The sequence below is a fragment of the Neomonachus schauinslandi genome, chromosome 15, assembly GCF_002201575.2.
Source record: "Neomonachus schauinslandi chromosome 15, ASM220157v2, whole genome shotgun sequence".
Classification (NCBI taxonomy): domain Eukaryota; kingdom Metazoa; phylum Chordata; class Mammalia; order Carnivora; family Phocidae; genus Neomonachus; species Neomonachus schauinslandi.
In genome coordinates, this window is record NC_058417.1 from 23,444,733 (window position 1) to 23,464,038 (window position 19,306).

At 41.1% G+C, this 19,306-nt stretch overlaps 1 protein-coding gene across 3 annotated transcripts in view; it reads right to left on the bottom strand.

The window, feature by feature from the left end:
• TADA2A (transcriptional adaptor 2A) overlaps positions 1 to 19,306 on the bottom strand; it is a 49,613-nt gene continuing 30,307 nt past the window's right edge. For 2 of the 3 annotated variants that reach the window (XM_021704267.2, XM_021704266.2), the window contains exons 10-17: positions 14,867 to 14,930; positions 13,483 to 13,526; positions 10,643 to 10,753; positions 8,680 to 8,751; positions 5,850 to 5,982; positions 4,813 to 4,856; positions 2,184 to 2,257; positions 1 to 857 (exon numbers count right to left, since the gene is read on the bottom strand). In XM_021704267.2, coding sequence (XP_021559942.2) covers positions 672 to 857; positions 2,184 to 2,257; positions 4,813 to 4,856; positions 5,850 to 5,982; positions 8,680 to 8,751; positions 10,643 to 10,753; positions 13,483 to 13,526; positions 14,867 to 14,930 — 728 coding nt within the window. In that variant the 3' untranslated portion in view covers positions 1 to 671. The remainder of the gene's footprint in view (positions 858 to 2,183; positions 2,258 to 4,812; positions 4,857 to 5,849; positions 5,983 to 8,679; positions 8,752 to 10,642; positions 10,754 to 13,482; positions 13,527 to 14,866; positions 14,931 to 19,306) is intronic. The other variant, XM_021704268.2, reaches the window with a different exon arrangement.

Sequence of the window (19,306 nt, forward strand, 5' to 3'; positions counted from 1 at the left end):
AGCAAAACATTTTAATCCATTAATTCTAAAAATAACAGACATTTTATATCCGGTGCCACCTCCTCAAGAGTCTACCGCAGATTAGACAGTCAAGTAGAAAGCCAGACATTAAAAGGGGAAGATGTAGTTTGGGACAAGACCATCACGGGGAGATTTTTCCTCCCATTTGCTCATAAACGTAAGTCATCAGCTTAAAAAAATCCTCAGAAGGAAAGAGAAAGCTTTCTCATGCTCTATAACCTTTCTCTTTATTTTAGATCTTTCTGTAATGTTTGAAGGCAAAACAGATAATCAGAAAACCAACTTCCCAAGTACAAAGATCTGGACTCCCGGGACTACAGACTGCTTCAGTTCTATTTCTACTGACATTCTGATGTGAGGTACTATGGTTCTTGTTTTAGTTACAAGAGGTGTTGGGAATAGAGGCCCACTCACATTTAATAATAGCTTATCTAGCACATAACTTTGCAGCACAACACCAACAACAGGAGTGTTTTAAAGCAGGGTGGAAAAGAAAAGTAGATATTAATACAACGTAAGGTTCCCTTTGTCCTTCCCCTCTTTTTACAACGAGAACTCAGCTCAGCAATGAAACTCTCCAGAATGCCTGTGCTGTCCTTTGGCCTACCGCATTCCAAATTTGTGATTTCTGATCCGAAGCCCTCAGAGCCTCAGGCTTTAGTGATGTATCCTTCTCGGATGAGGAAATCATAGATTTTCCGGGTTTTGTTCACATCTATCTTGATGAGTGCTCTTGCCTGCGCCAGTCTCAAGCCTCCTTGCTTGTTACATTCGTTCAATAGAGCAGATTTGTATTCTAAATAGGCTCCTGGGACCAACCTCACCATCTGACAGAGCTGCAAGACACGGCAAATTTAATAAACATTAACATCTGTCATTCTCATAATTTAATCCAATAGGTATAGCCAAAATAAAATTTAAAAAGTGACATCAACCTCCAACTATTTATAGGAGCTGCTGGGTGGCTGGACCACATTCCATTTAGTCTCTTCCTTGGAGAGAATTCTCCCTCACTACAGACACTGAGGAAGAGAAAGCCAGAGTCTGATGTCTCTCCCAGCAGGCTCACCTGGGTCTGTCAAGGAGCACAAGTATGTGTCCTGAGGAGCAGCCTGGGTCCACACAGCTCTCGGCCCAGCACATTCCAACACAGCCAGTCGGGGAAGAGCCACAGGGCACAGTAGGGGCGGGGGTGCAGATACTTGGGTTTCCAAGTGTGAATCACATTATTTTTAGTATCGGCATAAAGTAGTCATCCCTGCTTTTGTGACTACATTTCCTACTTTGAAGGAGGAGGAGATACAGACCTTGCAAAGAGGCTACTTCAGCTGCTAAAAATCTAGAAAGCTGGCTCAGTCCCAGTTCACCTGCCACGGCACCCCAGGGCAATGAGCAGTATGAGGTCACTGCTTGTGGGTAAGGATAAAAACTGCTTGCAACTCCCGGCCATTCAATACTTGACTCAGAAAGGCCTGTGACCTTCCTCAGCAATACTGAAATAGAACATACACTCCTCTCTATTCCCAAACTAATCTTTACTGCTCCTGGGGGCTGAAATCAAAGACTAACAGCCCCCACTCCATGACTCCCCTTACTGTCTGACCTGAATTAATGACATGGAGTGGCAGATGGGGAGACTGATCTTGGGAACTGCAAAAGGAGCGCATGAGGAACAGAAGAGGGTTCCTCTTTTGGAATGGACTTCAGAGCTACGCACATTTTTTGGAAAATGCTTGAGGATGACTCCTTTGAGGCTGGCTTTAAATTTCTGAGACAGCCATAAGTAATATGAAGACAAGTCTGATGATTTTAGTGGAAAAGAAAAGTAGGTCATGGCATTTTTAATCAAAATTAGTATATGACTATATGTGATGATGAAGTTCCTTACTTATGGCTTACATACATGCTCTGGAGACAATCTTTTAAGTGATGGTTGTATTGTTGGGATAAATGTAGAGCTCATCAAAGTGACCATTCTAATAGGAAATAACTATTTTCATATACAAGTTATTTTAAGTTTATAAACAATTTCATTCACATGAAGCACTTAGTACAGTATCTGGTACATGGTAATGCTCAATAAACAACAGCTACCATTATTTAGATTTATATGTCATAATCAACCCTACTCTTGCTCCTCTAGCCCCCCTTCTCTTTGTTACCTCCTTTTCTTTTTCATTCAGCTTCTCTGTGCCAGGGAGGCCAGTGAGGTTCAAGGGTGGTGCACTTCGTCTACCTACAGACACAGAAAAAGGTATGTGTTTCATAGGAGTGACAATTCCTCAGGTGTGAAGTAACACAGCCCACTGCAACCAGGCCAGTGAGGTACAAGGTCACGATGTCCAGCTCTAAGAAATCTCTACCCATCACCTCAGGCCTCAGTCTAGTTGGCAACATGGGCACCCCAATGTTTGCCTGAAAATACAAGTGGTAATTCACATGCCCTTTGCTCTGCTAAACTACACAATTACATACACCCTAGCAACCCAGTTGCTACTCTTTCCAACCCAGTAAGATTCTAAACTCTAAAGCCCAGATGTCACCCAGTGAAGGACGGTCATACGCTGCCCGCCCCGACGGCTGATGAATGGAAAGAACAGCTCCACAAGAGAGACCCTTCCCAGCCCTCAGGACTCTGCCAGGAGCGCAAGGCAAACACAGTAATTAACCAAGTACCATTTGCTTTCGGATCAAAGGCAGACTGTTAGGCCAGCAAAAGGCCCTTCTTATTTATTATGTGAGGGAATATCTGTTCCTTCTAAAGAAGCCCTGTTTACCTGAAAGATCCACACAGAGGAACAATGAACCATTATATGGCAAACCAGAAGCTGAGGTGAACTCACATACTGAGAAAGAAACCCAAGTATGAGGTCACTGCCCAGGATGGGAAGTTTCATGTGTAAGATTTTTTGCTTTTGTTTTGAATATATATTTGGGATTAGTGTTCAGTTGGGAGATAGGTGGGCTGAGTTAGGCAAAAGAAAATGTAGAATAATCTATTAACAAGTTTTACGGCGGCTGCCTTTTAGGAGGTGGCAAGAAATAGGGAGCAAGTGTTAGAGGCTGCTCTGAGAGAAAACAGGCTTCTCTGTAGTATCAACAAGCGCATAAGAGCTTCTCCATAACCAGTAGGGCTAGCCTTCCCCTAAGTGTTCAAAAAGGGAGACTAAAATCATTTGGTACCTCACCAAAGTTACCAGAGGCTAGGTTGTAATTAATGATCCAGGCTTTCTACTTTGTACTGCCTTAGGAGCAACGGAGAGCATGAAGAGGAACAAGGGGTCTCCTCAACCTAAACACAGGGGGCGAGAAAGGCTAATACCAGCCTAGGAAGCAACAAAGAATAAATGAGTACAGATGGTTCCAAAAATGCAGACACCAAATTATTAATTATCACTGTACTATATTTTTGTTATTTGTATTTCTGTATTTAGATTCGGGGAGCAGGGTTAGAAATAAGAAATTTGGAAAATAAAATTTGCATTTAGCTGTTGTGACTACTCTCTAAAAGACTCTTTTCTCTCTTTTTTTTTTTTTTAAAGATTTTATTTATTTATTTGACAGAGAGAGACATAGCGAGAGCAGGAACACAAGCAGGGGGAGTGGGAGAGGGAGAAGCAGGCTCCCCGCAGAGCAGGGAGCCGGATGTGGGACTCGATCCCAGGACCCTAGGATCATGACCTGAGCTGAAGGTAGACGCTTAACGACTGAGCCACCCAGGCGCCCTCTTTTCTCTTTTAAGTATTAAGAAATAATCACCTGAAACAAAGGAATCAATTTTTTAAAAAGTATCCCTAGAGTAGCCATCTCTGAGCCCTGTCTAGATCCTGAATCTGATTTTTTTTTTTTTTTAAAGATTTTATTTACTTATTTGACCGAGAGAGAGACAGTGAGAGAAGGAACACAAGCAGGGGGAGTGGGAGAGGGAGAAGCAGGCTCCCTGCTGAGCAGGGAGCCCAATGCGGGGCTCGATCCCAGGACCCTAGGATCATGACCTGAGCCGAAGGCAGACGCTTAATGACAGAGCCACCCAGGCGCCCCTAGATCCTGAATCTGAGAGATTTTATATGGGATCACAAGGTCTATTGTTTCAAGCTTCCAAAGAATGGTAAAACTGCAATTGGGTCATCTTTTTCACTAGTCCTGTCTCTACAGGGGAGTGGTCTGTATGTTCTGATACGGGAAAGTGGCTAATCTAGCATATGGAGCAGGGTGAATAATAACCAAGAGAAGTGGCAAAAAAAACACTATAATTTTGGATCAGAGCTCTATAAATGATACCACCCCAAATTACCATTCATTGATTTATCAAGCACCAAGGATTACCAGATAACATCTGGCTTAAGCTTGCTCTGAAAACTAACCTCAAAATAGAGGACATACCCAAAGAGATAAAGATAACAAACAGAAATACCTCAAGTCTCCAACTTATAAAGAAATCCTTGTGTTTCTGCTCAAGATACAAATCCTTTAATTGATCTCCTGTGAGACAAACCTCAAAGTCTGTGGTAGATACAACCACAGTAAACTAACTGCTCATGAACATTGGTAAAATACAAAAAACACCTCTCTGGAGCTCTTTCTTCCCTGTCTCTGTACTCAAACCCTGAAGATAATCTCTATCTGGCCATGAAGATTCTGAAAACTTGCTGATGTTTATAAACTGGGATAACACTTACTTACCTGATCTGCCTAAGGACCCTGCTTCCACAAGGGGTAAGGGACTACTGGGTGAATCCCTAGAACGAAAACTTCACAATCAAGACATGCTCCAGCCTGAAAAATAATTACCTGAATTTGAAGTCATCGGAATAGAAGGGCTCAGGCCAGAATCACTAAAACAAAGAACAGGAATTTAACATAAGTCACACCAAAGAAGGCAATTTCCAAAAGCCCACGTGGGACTGGGTGCCATTTATCAGGCTGGTTACTTTATTTATTTATTTTAAAATATACATATATTTTTTATTTGAGGGACGTCTGGGTGGCTCAGTTAAGCGTCTGCCTTCGGCTCAGGTCATGATCCCAGGGTCCTGGGACTAAGCCCCGCTTCGGGTTCCCTGCTCAGCGGGGAGTCTGCTTCTGCCTGCCACTCCCCCTGCTTGTGCTCTCTCTCTCTGACAAATAAATAAATAAAATCTTAGGGAAAAAAAAAGATTTTTTTATTTGAGAGAGAGTGCGAGAAAGAGCATGAGCAGGGGGAGAGGCAGATGGAGAGGGAGCGGCAGACTCCCTGAAGAGCAAGGAGCCCAATGCGGGGCTTGATCCCAGGACCCTGGGATCGTGACCTGAGCTGAAGGCAGACGCTTAACCAACTGAGCCACCCAGGCGCCCCAGGTTGGTTATTTTAAAGGGATGCAGAGATAGATGGTACTGTTTTATAGGATATCCCACTATACTAACCAGGAAGGGTGATCTGTTCTGAGGGGTGTAAGAAATCGCCTGCATTTGTTAAGAAGAACTCTTAGTCTGGAACATCATGGAGACTAATCATGGGGAAATGACAGGGACATGATTCGCCAATGGAAATCATTCCATTAGATAATGGGGTGGAAAGAGGAGGCATGGTGGGGGAATTTACTAATTTTTGAAAAGAAAATCAAAGTAGCAAAGTAGGACTCTAGGGGGCCAGCTATGTTTCTCAAAACTGTCAGTATCGCAGTGTTTCTGAGACAGACTGCTAAGATAAGAATTCTGAGTTCTTCTAGCTACCCAATTATTACGACTCTGCCATGTGGGTGGGGTCCCCATGGAAATGTCTGAAACTACCTGTAAAAGCCAAAGCATCCCAGACGACGCCCCACCACCACCCCGGACTAGTTACCCACATGTCAGCCTGCCGCCGGAGCCACTGCTGGCAAGCACTGCTGTCCTGGATGTACTGCAGGACTTCCGAGAGCATGGTGCGTTTAAGGCGCTCCTCCTCCCGCGTCTTCTTGAGGTGGTCATAGGTTCTGGCACCTGAAGGTGACGAAAACAGCAGGACTGCGATGACAACGCAGCAGAACTAACTGAAAGGCTTCCTCACTGACCAGCAAACAGTTCGCCGCTTTTTGGTTTCTTTTGCAAAACTGCTTCCGGGGCGCCTGGTTGGCTCAGTCGGTGAAGCGTCTGATTCTCGGTTTTGGCTCAGGTCATGATCTCGGGGTGGTGGGATCGAGCCCTGTGTGGGGCTCCGTGCTCAGTGGGGAGTCTGCTTGAGATTCTCTCCCTCTCCCTTAGCGCCTCCCACTCTCTCTCTAAAATAAATAAATTTTTAATAAAACACAAAAAACTGCTTCCACAATTATTTTTCTTCTTTAGAAGATTTTATTTTTTAAAGATTTATTTATTTGAGAGAGTGAGTGAGCAAGAGAGAGCACGAGCAGGGAGAGAAGCAGGCAGAGGGAGAAGCAGGCTCCCCGCTGAGCAGGGAGCCCCAAGTGGGGCTCCATCCCAGGGCTCCAGGACCACGACCCAAGCTGAAGGCAGACACTTAACCAACTGACCCAGGCACCCCTATTTATTTATTTTTTAAAAGATTTATTTATTTATTTGAAAGAGAGAGAGTGAGTGAGCATGAGCAGGGAGAGGAGCAGAGGGAGAGAATCTCAAGCAGACTCCACGCTGAGTGCAGAGCCCCACACCAGGCTTGATCCCAAGACCATAAAATCATGATCTGAGCCGAAACCAAGAGTCGGACATTTAACCGACTGAACCACCCAGGTGTCCCTATTTATTTATTTTAGAGAGAGAGAGATCACGGGCAGGGGAAGAAACAAGGGGAAGGAGAAAGAATCTCAAGCAGATTCTGTGCTGAGTGGGGAGCCTGACACAGGGCTCGATCTCACGACCCTGAGATCATGACCCGAGCCAAAACCAAGAGTTGGATACTCAACTGACTGAGCCACCGAGGCGCTCCCCAAAATTATTTTTTTAAGAGCAATGTGATTCCCTTAGTTTGAAATCCCTTTTTTGACAAGAAATAATTAAATTTTTATTCTCTTCCTAGCTTTAAGAAATTTGGAGGCAAAAGCCCCCCAAACAGAAAAATACAAAGAAAGTAAGAGTCACTTATGTTTCCACCACCCAAAAATAACTAACTTTTAATATGGTCATGTTTTTCAAAGTTACACAAGTCCTATATGCATATACTCTTCTTTTAAAAACCAATTAAAATTACAAATAAAAATAAGTCCTCATTGACTAGCACGATTCCTTTCCCAGATGCAATCAATATCAGGTAAGCAAAACCTGGTATCAGCGTCTTATTAAACAAAGGTTGCATGGTGTTTTCTACATGTTAACAAAGGTGTACAGATTCCAGAGTAACCAAACCAGTGAGTTTTAAGCCATGTTCCATAAAGCCCCAGGAGCCCATGAAAATATCTCAGGGGTTACTGTGAAGAGCAAAGACACTACCATGTACAGGTGGTTTGGGTTCTGTAAATGACCTGCACCATCAGGCTTCAAAGTAGTCCCACTTTCCTCTTATTTATAGATTAGGGCTCTACATAAAATTTCATTTTGAAATGGTTTCCATTGTTAAAAATAAAGAACCATTACACTAGGCTGAACTTACACCCCACAAGGCTACTTCTCATGGGTAGTGGGTGATAGCTTTCAAGCAACAGAAAGGAGGGAATGCTAAAGATCTAACAAAACATGGAGTGCCTGGGTGGCTCAGTCTGTTGGGCATCTTTCTTCGGCCCAGGTCATGATCCCACGGTCCTGGGATCGAGTCCCACATGGGGCTCCCTGCTCGGCAGGAAGCCTGCTTCTCACTCTCCCACTCCCCTGCTTGTGTTTCCTCTCTCACTGTCTCTCTCTCGGTCAAATAAATAAATAAAAATCTTAAAAAAAAAAAGATCTAATAAAACAAGAGAAACTGCCATTTATTGAGCATTTACTGTGGGCCAGGTACTGTGCTGTTTTCATGCATTATCTCTAATCTTACTAACTCTAAGAGACTTGGAAAACTGAAACCCAAACAAAATTACAAATCTGATAAACAGGAGAGCCAGAACCCAAACCCAACCTGTCCAAGTCTATACCTCAAGCCCTCTTACTACTGTAACACACTGCCTTCCCTTATGACCTGGCTCTATCACAAGTATCTCTTTAACCGTTTCAAACCTTAGTTTCTTCATTACGTGGAAATAACAATGCCTATCTCCTAAGTTTGTTATGAGAATCACATGATACCATCCAGGTGAAATGTTTAGCACAGGGCCTGGTGTATGGTAAACAGCTGCTATTTAGATGTTAGCTGCTATTAATATAATTATTATTACTACCTTAAGTAACTGGGATGCAAGCACATAGAGCCATTTGAAGCTTGGTTAATACAAATGATCAGACCATGTATCACAAAATTTTAAAAGGCTGAGGCTAAAAATTAGAATACAAAATCCTTTTTTTTTTTTAGAGGCCACAGCAGATTCCCAAACCTAAAGCAGCACCTCTCTTTTGTGTCGTCACTTTTATTTTACCTGAGATAATCCATACAATGGCATTTATAAGGATTAAACAGATGGGACTTTACTGGAAAGATCAAAAACTCACTCCAAAAAAGGAAAGCTTGTTTAAAAAACATCCACATGGCCTCAAACAGAGACTTCCTCTATGTGTTTAGAAGACACTTGCCCCCGATACAATGTGTAGCTTAAGCATACTTACTACAAAAATTGGTAATGCCTGCTGTCCTGTATTCCTGGAGCCTCTTGATTTCCCTTCGGAGTTCAAATTCCACTGTTTATGCCAAGAAGAATGAAGGAGAAAATTTGGAAAAACAAAATCATCATCAATGAACACTTTTGCTGTTATTTTCAGTAATTCTCCCTTATATATGAGACCAGGCAATTCCATTTGCAGGATCCTATACGTTGGTGACATCTCATTAGAAATTTTACCCTCTAGCTGAGGAAAGCCTACGCTAGCCATCTTTTGGCTGCCATGGCCAACTGGAAAACGCAGCTGGAACTGTCCCCCAGAAAACATACAGTGAACCGGCTGAGTTCATTTAGCTACAGAAGGAACAAATATAATTTTTTTAAACAACTAAGTTTCCCCGCTCTATTTATCCTCTATTAACAGGTTTATCCACATAACCAAATTCTTTTATAAAACCTGTCTCTGCTATTACTTGATGTGGCCCTTTTGCAAGCAAAGGACAAAAGCTCTGTGCTCAAGTCCCAGATAGTTTCTTTACAGCTTTTCTCCTATAGGAACAAAAGAGCATTGTTTTCCATAAACCAAAGATTTCTGCCTCCTCTAAGTGCACAGCTCAGGTTGCAACTGCTTGGGTTATTACGTGATAGAACATTCAAATTTGAGTGCTTTGAAAGAGAGCATGATGAAGGAAGAGCCTGAACAAGCCATGGGGTGTAATTCTTTGGAATGACGCATAAACCAGGGGTGGCACAAACTGGGACAGGAAGTAAAAGATCAGTCACCCAGTACAAACCACACAAAGAATGCCAACCAAACAGGGTGCTTGACGAGGACAACCAACCTGGCTCACATAAATGCCTGCAATGCCATGCAAGAAATATTTGCATGATGAGAACAGGGTAAGAGCCTTGGTAAAGCATTCTCCCAGAACTAAATTTGAGGGTCAAATACACAAATCTAGTGATGAAAGGTGTAGCCTAAGCCACCCAGTCCAGATTATTGTAAAGTGTAGGCCTCACTGCCTTGACAACTTCAATTTTTTTATTGTGAAAAATCAAATGGTAATGGGTAGAGTCTCTCAGGAAGACAGGCAAAAGAATGGTGGAAGTACTGGGGAGCCTGGCTGGCTCGGTCCATAGAGCATGGGACTCTTGATCTTGGGGTTGTGAGTTTGAGCCCCACACTGGGCGTAGAGATTACTTAAGGAAATAAAAAAGTGGGTTTTTTTACTTAAAAAGAGAGAGAGAGAGAATGATGAGGGAGCCTGGGTGGCTCAGTTGGTTGGGCGTCTGCCTTCAGCTCTGGTCATGATCTCAGGGTCCTGGGATCGAGCCTCGCATCAGGCTCCCCGCTCAGCGGGGAGTCTGCTTCTCCCTCTCCCCCTGCTTGTGCTCTCTCTCACTCTCTCAAATGAATACATAAAATCTTAAAATAAAATAAAATACTTAAAAAAAGAGAGAGAGAATGATGGAGGTACTATCTCTATGAGTCATCCAACTCTGTCCCCATTTTAAAATCTAGTTTTAATACTAAAATATTTATGAACAAAATGATTTGATGTCTGGGATTTGCTTCAAAATAATCCAGTTGAAGGTGAGAGAAGAGGGGGTGATAAAAATGAAACTGGATTGGCCATGTGTTAATTGCTGAAGCTGGGTGATGGATACATGGGGGTTCATTACACTATTATGTCTATCTTTGTATATATTTGAAAACTCCCATAATAAAAAGTGGAGGGAGAAACTACTAAACTACTGCTTAGCTGGGAAAAAAGAAAGCTACCAGCCTTTTTAACCTCTTCTGTCCTACCCCCAAAGTCCCAAATTTAGTTCATGGTAATAAAGGGGAAGAAAAGATAAAAATATCCATTTATTTATTTATAGAACTTCACCTAAAACATACCATTTTCTCTCCTATTTATATCAACACACACACACACACACTTGTGCAAGGCTTAAAAAGCACCTACGTGCGTGGCTTTCAATGAACTTGTCGTGCTCCATTGGCCCCACTATCCTTGCAAATCGCCTCATTGTTTCGTAAAGGTCTTGGACTTCCTTGGGATACCGCCGTTCCATTACTACAGAGAACATAAAACAGAACCATGCCATAGAGAATATAAGAATCTCTAAGTTCTCTGCATTTCTTTTATAAGAAGTGAGATGGAAGGACACTATGCCTAACCTCACATGACTAATTTACCCATGACGGGAAGCAAACAGGAAAGCCAAGAATGCAAAACACTAATCATCAAGATAAGAGCATCCCAGTGACTATCATACAGGGATGTTGTTATCCCTGGAGAACTGAAGACCGTCTGCATCACTGAGTGCCCTGGTGACCTCCACACCTCAGGCTCTTCATCTATACAGGGGCAGGGACTGTTGGCAGTAATGGGAAAGATGATTAAAGGCGGATCACTGTATTCTTAGGAACAACATTGGGCAAAATTTCTGGTATTAACTTCCGCAGGAAAACAAGGGAAGTGCAGATACAATAATCCATCTAGAAGAGGTAGACTAGCCTAGAAAAAAAAGTGTGCTATCTTTCATGCCCCACCAGAAATCTCCCTAACAACACGGCCTCCAGTGAGGCATTTATTTCTTCACTCTCTATCAGGGTCATTTTGCCTTCCTCTAAACTAAGTACCACAACTAAATTTACCACTAATGAAGTTATATTTTGATAACTATCATCCACGTAAATGGTATATACACAGGGTAGCCACAGTCAGTAACTCTGAGGATCACTAACGACCAAATTTCTAATAAAAAGTAGTATCCGCAAAGAAGATGGGGAGTAAAACCTACCAACAGTACGTGGTAGGTTGGAGTAGCCAGAACTGCTACTTGGTCGTTTCAATCAGATGCACTAGGCTGAAACTAGGTGATTAGATGAGCTAATCAGTAACTAAGCTAGTTCTGCTCACTTTTGGACTACAGATACAAGCTTTCTGTCATGACAGTTATTTAAATTAAGTCCTTTCCTCAGCCAAATCTCTTCCCTTGAGGGAGACATTCTTATCCACAAATTCCAGGTGCTGATCTGATGGGCAGCCATAGACTATTTTGACTACCAAATCCTCCCCCCACCAAAACCAAAAGCAAAAAAACACCCTACAGGGATAGTACAGAAGAATTAGGAGTAAAAACTTTAAATTTGATGAAAAAACCCCTCTGCCTACAATATTAAGGTCACATACACTCACTATAATGGCAATGGACACTTCTGAAACCAACAAAGCCTCCTCTCAGCTTCTAAACGTACAAAATACAATTAAAAAGAATAATCAGGCTAAACTGACCTCTGTTTACCAGCTGAGAATAGAGTTTATATGAGAGTCAAGGTCTATTGACCTTGGTCAAACCCCTATTGACCTATTATTGAAAGCCCAGGCATTCAGACATGGGAACCCACTATTATAGCTACTAGAATATGACCAATAATTGTCTATAGAAAGGGCAATGGAAATCTGATCCTGAGTTATTTTTGCAAACCCACAGTCCTCAGTGAAGGATGAGGTTAAACCGGCAATCTCATCTATTGCTAGAAGGAATATAAATTGGTACAACCATCTTTTGGAAAACAATCTGGCAGCGCAGGTCAAGCATTTTTAATGATCACATTTTTTGACCTATTACCTCCACTTCTGGGAATCTACCTTAAAAAAAATTCTACATATACATAAAGCTTTATTCACAAATTCATCATAGGATTATTTATGATTCAAAAAAACTGAAAATAAGCTAAATATCTAATAAAAGTTTAGCATGTTATATACTTATATATACACAACATATTACATAACTATTAAGAGGGACATCTTCAAAACACCTCAATCACTTGAAAAAGTGTTAACAGAAAGTGAAAAAAAATGTAACATACTTATTTATGATCACAACTATATTAAAAAACACTTAACCCATGACTGGCTGACCTGAACCCTACAATGGCACAGAGTGTCAAGCCCTCTAAGATTCTATCAACTAGGATAAGAAGCACAATAATCGTTAGGAACTTTTACAAAAAGGACTACTGTGACATACAAGTATTCTAACATTTCTATATAAATACTGTAATCATATTATGAGTCATCATTCTTATTTGCTGAACAAATTCTACAGTGTAGAAGAAGAAAAAGTACAGAGACTTTCTGCTCAGCCTAGGTATCTCCAATATTTAAAACAGTAAGGTCAAAGTGTGCATTCACTTAGAAGTCATTATAGTTTTACTATCACCATCATACAATGCTAGATGTCTGTTTGTCCACTACTATGCAAAATAATGGTTGCTTTTCCCATAAAAATGTTTAACAACCCAATGACCAAGGTTATGTTAACATATAGTTCCTACCCACTTCCAGAAAATGATCCATTAATATTCATGCTGTAATTACTATACTACTTTAAAAAAAAAAAGTATCATACAAGTGTTGATCATACATTAATGGTTCTGAACTCTACTATGTAACAGAATTTCCTTGAAGATTTCTTAAAAATGCTCTAGCACTAACCCTCAGAGATTCTGACTTAATTAGCCTCAGGTGATACCCAGGCATCAGAATTTTTTTTAAAGCTTCCAACATGAGATGCTGGGGCGCCTGGCTGGCTCAGTCGGTAGAGCATGTGACTCCTGATCTCGGGGTCGTGAGTTTGAGCCCCGCACTGGGTGTGGAGATGACTTAAAAAAAAAAGCTACCTACATGATGCGAATACGCAACTTGGATTAAGAACCACTGCCATAAATGATTTGTTCAAGACTGTTCAATAATGTTGGAAGAAATTTTAAAATAAAGCAGCTAATACTTACACTGAAACTTTCTAAGGTTGATTAATCCATGGTCTCTTATAATTCTAGGATGAAAACCACAATAATGTATATTATAATTAGTTCCACATCTAATAATGTCTTCCACATACAGCTTTTATTACACATTTGAAACACTATGAGGTGGAATACTGAGGTTCAAAGACACCATCATTCCCCACAAAGTTCTGAAGGGTAGTGAGTCTGCTAACACAATTTTAGGCTTTCAAGCATCATATATTTTTCCTCTCCTTGCACCTGATAGACTCTCAGTAACTGTTTGCTGGATGAATGAATGAGCACTCAAAAATACTGAAAAACATGTCTATAACTTGGAATGAAACAGAAGGGAATCTGTGTCTGTGTCATAAGAATTAATCCGTTCAATTTAGGGAACTGATAATTGAGAACAGTCATTTAAGGGAAACGGCTAAACCATAAAAGGGCGCCGTGATCACACCTTCAACATTTACAACTGCACATGTGTACATTCACAGAACGTTTTGAAGCTATTTGAAATAAATATTGTGCATGTTTAGTGGAAGGGCCTCAACATAAAATCTAACAGCATCCTCAACCACTGAGTTCCACGATACTGGCTAGCTCGAATTATGTGTTTTAGGCAAAAACAGAATTTAGGTAAACCATGCAGAGCTGTGTCTGGAACCGCAGGTATTCATGACTAGTGATGAAGCTTCTCACAGGGTCAGCTGGGTAATCTCCTTCGGCACTTCTCAGAAGCTGACTCTAGGCACGCTTTACTTTAAGGTCACATCTTGGTCCCTCAAGAGTGCCTCCCAAGTCCTATTCCTCTTTTTTTGTTGAGATGCCACTGTGTTTCTAGTCTGTAACACCACGATAACACACACATATGTTCATACCCCTGCATACCCTTTCCTGAACTTTAACAGTCTCTGTAAGCTAACAGGGGTCTGGGATCCATAATTTCTCAGTCTGAATGTATGTTTTTTATTCCGCTGCAAAGAGAAGGAGTAACTGTCTGAAACCTGTTCAGAATTTCTTTGAAATCCTATTTTAGATAAGACTTCTCATAAAAAATGAGCAGTTAGAATGAAAGCATTAAAAAAAAGCATAACAATTTGATAACACCTTGAATTTATCTTGTTCCTTTTTTCCTTAAAACAGTGCACCCATATTATTCAATGGTCATCATAACATAAAGAAAGGGTAAGAAAGAGGAGGTAAAAAACAAACAAAAAAAGGACAAGTATTATTATCCGCATTTGACAGATGGAAAAATTAAGGACCAAGGAAGATAAGTGTCTTCCTCAAGGTCACAAGACAAGCCACAGCTAGAATGTTCTATGGGCTATATGTGGTCAATAGTCCATACCTGAAAGAAGGCTGGATGGTTTTCTGTACTTACTTTTTTCGCCTTTGTCTCTCCTTTAACCTGGAATGATAGATATCTACTACAGCCATCTTCAGAGCTATAAACAAACACATACACACACACAGATATAAAGCCAAGACAAAAATAAATCTTTTATCCGAATGGTCTTAAACCTTGAACCTCATATTGCTAACTATTCCACACTCACTGGTCTAGGCACTTTGTCTCTTGGAAACAAAAATATCCTAGGATACTGAATTTCTTTGTCAGTAAATTACAGTGAAGATCTTTTTTCCTATGTATCTGTTTGTATGGCATTACCCTATAGATAACAATTTCTGCTTTCTACTGAACAGCTCTTTTGGCCATGCCTTGTTATGCATATTACTAGGTTTCATATAACTGAAGTCTGAACTTTGGTCATACACGGGCTAGAAATCGCATCTATTAGAGTAGTCATAAAAATGAATATTGACTGGGGTTATAACCTCACAGGAGTAAGTTCAGGAGACAATATCAAAAAAGACTGATGTGAATAAGGTGCAGCAGAGACATTTTCCCAGAGTAGCACTTTTCAGTTGTGGAGCAACAACTATTTAGGGGATAGTTTTGCATGCAGTAGTGAAAAGTTCCACTAACTGGCCTAACAACCCCAAAGCTATGCTCTGCTTTGTTGCGCATGTCCCAATCCTTTCCTGGCTTTAGCCTCATGTTAAAGACACAGGGAATTAGGAGAAAACAGTCAGCAGACGGCAAAAGGTTTCATCAATACAATAGTTCTGGTTCTCTTTCTTTCCCTGGCCAATTTTTCCAGCTTCAGAGTTCCTCAGGGTTCTGTTCTCATCTTTCTTTTCACCCCTCACCTTATTCCTATAAACTCATCCACTCCTATGGTTCCAAGTACATCAAAATATATAATCTCAAACTCAGATATTTATTTTAAGCTCCAGACCCTATCTGGATATCTCTACTCACATAGTCCTCAGTTACAAATTTGTACTTTACCTCTTTCCCAAAACTCTGTTGTCCAAGACAGAAATCAGCCTGACTCTCCCTCCCCTCCCTCCATATCCAGTCAGTGAGTCTTACCTATACTGAAGGCTTCAGTCTGTCTCGAATTCATCTCTTCCTCTTTGTCCCTAACCCTATTCCTTAGCTCGGGTATCTTGTCTCACCTAGATCACTGCATGTACTTTTTAGTAACTCCAGTCCTATCTTATTCTAATTCAACCCTTCAAATGGTACCAGGGTAATGTTTTTAAGCATTATCTGATGGTGTATTTCCCCTGCTGACAATTTTTCCAGTGGCTTCCCATCCACTTACAGGAGTTCAAACCCTCACATATTATACAAAACTCCTTATTGCCTTGAATCTCCCTATCTTCCCAGTTTCGTTTCCTACCATTCCTTCATATGCCCTATACACCATGCAGGCAAAACAATCTGCCCTCGCTCACAGAGCTGCTAAGTACAGAGCAGGGATCCAAACCCAGTTTGATTCTAGAGCCTTGGAGTAGCAGAGACACTGAAACTGCCCAACATGTTTACTTTCTCTGTGAGAGTAGAGAAATCTGGCTTAACTAAAAATGAAATGAGTGTTTAAAAAAAAAACAAACTCAGAAGTAAACAACTCCCACAGGGTTTTTATAATCTGAAGACCCTCTGAAGTTAAGAAATAAAGACCAACCGTTAACAGCTCTAGAAGAAACTATGAAGACTACTTGACTTGGCACTGTGCTACACAAACCATTCTTAACTATAATCCATGGATTCTGAAGGAACTTTTTTTTTAAAGATTTTATTTATTTATTTGAGAGAAAGAGAGAGAGGGAGAGAGAGCACAAGTGGGGGGAGGAGGGGCAGAGGGAGAGGGAGAAGCAGACTCCCAGCCAAGTGGGGAGCCCGATGCCCGATGTGGGGCTCGATCCTAGGACCCTGGGATCATGACCTGAGCCGAAGGCAGACCCTTAATGACTGAGCCACCCAGGCACCTGGATTCTGAAGGAATCTTAAAATTTAATGATTTCAGTAGATTCTGGAACTATCTTAGTAACTTGTTACCCCCTTAGGCTTTGTGTAAGTTGAGAGTTTGATGGGTTTTGTTTTAATTACTGAATGTAGTCACAGAAGAAAGAGGCTCTAGAGCACAACATAATGACCTGACACGTGTCCTTTGAAAAACTAAAATATGCTATTCAGATGGTAGGTAATAAAATTTAACACACCAGCCGTGCAGCAAAGAATTTACTGTGTATGACAATCACGTCTTCCAGGTTAGTGAGCTCCATTGAACCAAAATAGAGCCTAGAGCCTCTGTAATACTGATAAACAAAAAGGCAATATAATCTCATTGTTCATCAGAAGGATGTGAGATACAAATTCAAGTTTAACCATTGGGGGCAATGAGTCAACACAGATTTGCATGTTCTCCTAGAATAACTTTTAAACGTTGTTTTCAAACACGTTCTTATTTGAAACGGACAAGTTAGACCAGCTTTAGCTGAACCTCTTCTCCCTATTCTACCTCAGCTACCTTTTCCTGTAGTGGTCTCTGAGGGTACCTCCGTGGAATAATTTGAAACCCATACTTTTGCTTCCTGAAACTAGATTTTAAGGCAGGAAAAAAAATGCAACCAATCAAGTAAGAGAACAGTACACAATGGCTCGTTACAATCACGAATTTCTTTCAGTATATAAAAAAACAAAAGTTGAGTAATGTACAATTCTGAGGCAGTGTCAATATGGTATTCCTGACAAGACAATAAATTCTGGATACTCCATGCTGACTCATTACTGTGCATCTCACTGCTGCTACCTGCTCTCAGAACAGTCTCAGATTAAAAGGAAGAAATACCAAAATCTAACATGTGGGGCTATGAACAGATGCACTATATATGTATGTAACTTCAATCACTGGGAAATGACCAGGAATACTTTATCTAGGCCATTCTGCCTTGAGTCTGAGATAAAAATAACAAATTCTAACTGGATGATCTGAAGAGGTAAGTGGATGCATTACTTTTTAAAGTTTAAGTATAAAGAAAAAAGTATTAGTTACTACAGATTTTCTTTGTTCATGCCTAATAAGTTCAAAATTTTATTTATTTAAAGATTTTATTCAGGGGTGCCTGGGTGGCTCAGTCAGTTAAGTGTCTGCCTTCAGCTCAGGTCATGATCCCAGGATCCTGGGATTAAGCTTTGGGCTCCCTGCTCAGTGGGGAGTCTGCTTCTCCCTCTCCCCACCCCCCTGCTCTCTCACTATTGCTGTCAAATAAATAAAAATAAATTTTTAATAAATCTTTAATAAAGAGAGAGAGAGAGTGCACGCATAAGCAGGGGGAGCAGGAGAGGGAGAAGCAGGCTCCCTGCTGAGCAAGGAGCCCGATGTGGGGCTCGATCCCAGGACCCTGGAGATCATGACCTGAGCCGAAGGCAGCCGCTTAACTGGCTGAGCCACCCAGACGATCCAGTAAGTTCAAAAAGTTAAACAACACTGCTTTATTTTTCCTCACAACCATCCACAGATAAAAATAATTCAATAATATCAGATTCAAGATTTAAGGCAATGGTTTTCAAACTTTTTTTTTTAGGTAGAACTCTTTCTATAAGTGAGCTCTTTCTTGATGTAGAGGGTTGTTCCATATAAAAGCCCAGGTACCATGAAATACCCCACTGCTTTCTAACACCCTGCTGTAGTTTGATAAGCTCTAGACTGCTGTGCTGGTGGAGATGCACTTGATATCCCTGTGTGGTGGAACAGGCAGGTACGAATAGGGAGGAGAGGATGTGTCTCTAACCAAACACAAGTTTTACAGTGGACTCTAACTCTTTTTCATATGAGAAACAGAATTAGGCAGTCAACAGTTCAAGGCAGGAGAAGCAAAAAAAGGAGGAAAAAAAAAAGCTACGTAAACAGCTAACACACAGCTGAGTACTTATCACATTCCAAGCTCTTTCTGGGTCTTATCTTATTTACCTACCCAAACAAGATGAGTTCAATAGGAAAAAAAACGACTTGCAGATCTAGTGGAAATTATTGCTAATTCTGAAAACATATTTCTGTAATCTTTCTTTTTTCTTTTTTTTTTTTTAAGATTTTATTTATTTATTTGAGAGAGAGAATGAGAGAGAGAGCAGGAGAGGGGGGAGGGTCAGAGGGAGAAGCAGACTCCCCGCCGAGCAGGGAGCCCGATGCGGGACTCAATCCTGGGACTCCAGGATCATGACCTGAGCCGAAGGCAGTCGCTTAACCAACTGAGCCACCCAGGCGCCCATACTTCTGTAATCTTTCTAAGATATTAACTTATCAGGTTGTTTCCTGAGATTTGTGTGGGAATGACTTAATTAACACAGAAAAAAAAAAAACTGAAGAGACTACAAAAAAAAAAATCTATCGATACTGACAACTGGTTTCACTGCTTGATCATTTCAATAGTTTGGACTGTGCAACTGGCTCTGGAGACCAAAGGGAAG